Source organism: Mixophyes fleayi, chromosome 5 (genome assembly GCF_038048845.1).
Source record: "Mixophyes fleayi isolate aMixFle1 chromosome 5, aMixFle1.hap1, whole genome shotgun sequence".
Taxonomy (NCBI): Eukaryota; Metazoa; Chordata; class Amphibia; order Anura; family Limnodynastidae; genus Mixophyes; species Mixophyes fleayi.
Genome location: NC_134406.1, coordinates 224,014,969 through 224,019,227, shown reverse-complemented (window position 1 = coordinate 224,019,227; position 4,259 = coordinate 224,014,969). Strand labels below are relative to the sequence as shown.

At 38.0% G+C, this 4,259-nt stretch overlaps 1 protein-coding gene across 1 annotated transcript; it reads right to left on the bottom strand.

Annotated features, from left to right (window-relative positions):
* Positions 1-2,387: 2,387 nt before the first annotated feature.
* Positions 2,388-3,841, bottom strand: LOC142159525 (transcription factor Sox-17-alpha-like). The gene is made up of 2 exons (XM_075214420.1): positions 3,556-3,841; positions 2,388-3,211 (listed from the first exon to the last, which is right to left on the bottom strand). Exons 1-2 carry the CDS (start codon positions 3,839-3,841, stop codon positions 2,388-2,390), a joined length of 1,110 nt encoding a protein of 369 aa, XP_075070521.1.
* Positions 3,842-4,259: the final 418 nt, after the last annotated feature.

Sequence of the window (4,259 nt, the reverse complement as noted above, 5' to 3'; positions counted from 1 at the left end):
AAACTCCTGCAAATGCCAGTTTTCGGTGTAGCTAATTTGGTGAGACATTTCAATAGCCTACCTCTGCAGGTGCGAGTTTGATAAAGTGGAGATGTTCCTTATAGCAACCAATCACATTCTAGCTGTCATTTTGTAGAATGTCCTAAATAAATCATAACTAAAATCTGATTGGTTGCTATAGGCAACATCTCCACTTTTCAAAACCACAGTTTAGTAAATATAACCCGAGGATGTGAACCATGGAGCATCATGGGCCTGGAGATTTTTAATGGAAGACTTTTTCCTGAACTACATATTACCTCAGCATGGTAGCCCCAAGGCTGTGGGCAATAGAGGGCACAATTAAACATTTCCCATTGAGTTCCCCTTTAAGACCATACACACATGCAGCGATTCTCAATTTTTTTGATATTGACAAATTTTCTAAAATGTTTTCTGTGTGACTCATGGTAAAATAATGTCATAAAAAGGCTATAATTTTTTTTTTAAAAAAAATACATTCAAATTAACAGCTTGGCTGAAGCTTTTAATTTTTTTATGTTCCATCTTCTTATAAGAAATCTCTTCCATGATGCCTGTGCACTGAGACACTGCTGGGAATTATTGTTTTATGGTCTATAGAGGTGCTCAAGTATGTTTATGGTTAGGAAAAGCTTTCAGGAAGCTTGTAGACCAATAACTGAGCAGCCCTGTAAATAGGCAATAACTGGTGATAGCAAAATGTAACCCAAGATTCATTATACAGTACTTGCATGTGAACAAATAACACAATGATCAGGCACTGTTCTAACCGCAGACCACGCCTCTACTCAGCTTCCATTGTTATTAATATTGGGTGACATGGCCCAGGAAACCAATCAAAAAGCAGTAGTGCTTCTATAGTAGTGGGAGGAAATGTAAATTGTTCATTTGTATTTATTTAATTTTTAAAATATCTCTACTGATCTACTTTCTTGCTGTAAGCCAAGACTTATTATTAAATCTGAGATTATTAAGTTGTTATTCTATTTATAGAAAAGTGGCTTGCATTCAATAAATTATGCCCACCCTATCATACTTTCCTAAACAAAGTGGCGTCTTTGAGATATAGTTAGATCCCGCAATGCTGGCCCTCCAGTGGTGTAGCAGTTTAGTTTACTTGCTATGGGTAATAGTTTCCTTTAGTATTTCAGCTTTAGGACTAACTGGCCTGACCCTTCCCATTAACCTCCCTGCTCTGCACAGCAATGCATTATTTTACCACTAGCTGATGCAACCGGGCAGCATAGTAATGCTTCCACAGTTGAGATACATAATGTTTAGTGCTGTTGGATAAATATTAGCTTTTTTGCAGATATGACATTAAATTCCTTAAATATTATGGTAGCATTGTTTCATTTAAAATGTATTTTGGTTTTTTTTAAAGGACTACTAAAAAACAAAGTTAAAGTTTATCCAAAATTAAAATAAATTTGTCGAGTTCATGTGTAAATGTTTCCATATTTTAAAAGCCATTAAATAGCAGTTTTATTGCATTTGCACTTGCCACGTGGATGAATGCATGAAATTGCAAGTTATAGTTCTCTAAATGACTACTTTAAGTTGTGTGAGACTCACTGCATTGTTCTTCAATAATCTTCCACATGATCAAAGCTTTATCTCAAATATCTCCAGTTGTAACAATGAGCTGAAACTTTTACATCTACTTAGGACTTAGCTGTTAATGTAAGATACTTCAATTTATATTTAGTGATACAATGTTTCTTGCTAACTAAAAACATTGGTAGTATAGTTAGAGAATGAGGAAATGACAATCACTGAACCCATTACATATTATTTCAATTTGGGCACTTTTCTATAGCTTTAAGAGTAAATGGTAAAATCAATTATCAACATTTAAAGTAAAAATGAAAGCCATGCCTTTTGTGTCCATACATATCAATACTGGATAACTTGAACAGAGAATATTTAATTCCAGAAATTGAAAATAAAAAACTTTGCAAGGGCCCTTCTGATTTTTTTTTATGATTATTTATATGATTATTTGTTTCAAATTGTATTTAAGTAGCGCTAGTAGGTTTGCTGCAGAATCACAGAGGCACTGACACATAAGCCATATTATTATGCACCATTGATGACAAAATATAGAATGCAAACTAGTCATCACAGACCCATGTAAGGAGTCATCCCAGATCACAAGAAAGGCCTGCTTAGACACACGAGTACAAAAATTAGTTCTTTATTTCAGCAATAAATCTTATAAAACCGTACAAAAGAAGTACAAATACATTTATCCCAGCATTAAAATAATTCATTAAATCAACTCTACAGTATGCAGCTTAATTGCACAAGAATCTTAATTTCATTAATATCCTATCTGCTGCTGCTTCCACATTATAATCAATGCTTCATACACTGCAATAATTGTAATAACAGATATTATTGGACTCAGTGGCTAAAGATGGCAACAAATTTGTGGAATTGACACCGGTATATCCATCTGTATAAGAGTTCAGTTCTGTATCAGACTTCCCATCAAACAGGAGGTATTGGTCAAACTCATCCTTATTAATATCCCCAATGAGGTGACTGGGCTGCATGTCATCTGTTCTGGTGCTCTGCTGAGGCTCAGGTGGAGGGAGTCTATGTTCTGCTTGCACCATTTGTTGAGATCTGCTTAGAGGCATGTAGGGTTTGGAGTAATACACTTGTGAGGAGGACTGCTCACAATTTCTCTGAGCAGTTTGCTCAGACTGTGGCATCTGTCTGCCATACATAGAGCAGGCAGTATTCTTCTGGTGGTGGATGCGGTATGAAGCACTGTGGGTATAGGGCAGCATTTGACTTTCTACTTGGGTAGGTGATGAGTAAGATGGGTGGGCATCTTGAGGCATCTGAGATGTTGGTAAATTGTAGCCTTTGTAATAGTGTCCCATTACGTTTTGTTGCTTGTAGTTGTTTTTCTGAGGCAGCTGGTTATGGTGATAATCAGAACAGTCTTTGTTGAAGTTGTCAAAACCCACCGGAGCATCACTGGCCAAAACAGCAGAGTTAGGCTGCTCTGTAGTTGGGTAAAAATCTTCCCCTGCCCTCTTCATCCTCTTCACCTGCTTCCTCCTCCTGGGTTTGTACTTGTATTCAGGATGATCCTGCATGTGTTGTACCCTCAGTCTCTCGGCTTCCTCCACAAATGGTCGCTTTTCAACCAGTGTTAGAGATTTCCAGGACTGTCCTGTAAATCACAAGGAAGAATGTTAGGACAACTAAAAATAGATCAAAATAATACTTAAATAGCCGTAAGTAACAAATCGATAGCCAACGAGACATATCAAATAAGATCGACATTAAAGTACAACATAGTGCATGCCTGTTATACTGTATAATAATCACACGTGTCTTACTATATAAACCGTGCCAGAAATCTAACTAAACGTAATACAATGTTGGTATGTTTTCAAAATAGTTACTTCTAAAACTAAACAAGGTATATTACAAATCCCACAACAAGTAACACTCTCACAATTAAGCGCTCTGCATCCTGCACCCATCTTAATCATTTCCCTGGTACCCCCTTACCTAGCATCTTGCTGAGTTCTGCATTGTGCAGATCCGGGTTCTGTTGGGCCAGTTTCTTGCGCTCATCTTTTGCCCAGACCATAAACGCGTTCATAGGACGGCGGATCCGAGCATCGACTTTCCCCCTGGGATTGGCAGATCCTGTTTCGCCTTTAAGATTAGCATCTCCCATGGTGGTCAAGGTCTGTGCCCACTGGTACTGTCCAAACCCTGGCATCATCGCTGGCACTGAGGACTTTCCCTTCTTCTGTTCATCACTGGCGTATCCACCATCAGTGCTGCTCATGTCTGGAGAAAAGGATTCACAGTCCACAGCTACTATCCAAGACTGTGCTGGTCACACTGGGACTAGTTGTGACTTGTGTGTTGTTCCCCCTCAGGAGATACACTTCTTTAACCACAGCTCCAGCCAATCAGCGCACAGGGTTATTTTGAAAAAGGTGTGAAGTGTGTGGTTACCTGAGACTCGAGCTAGTAGAACCTTTAGCTTTAGTTTTCATGTAAAGTGTAATCAGGGCTTTATGTAAATGACACCACAGGTTAAAACCAACACAGAACACTCTTGACGTGATCTGAGAATAAAGTGCACTTTTTATTGCTGCTCATGTAGCTGATAAAAATAATGATCATTGTTCAAATGCAGATTGAATTTCCTCTTGTTAAATATACTCACTGTTATGCTGCGCACTGTCATGTCCCTCATT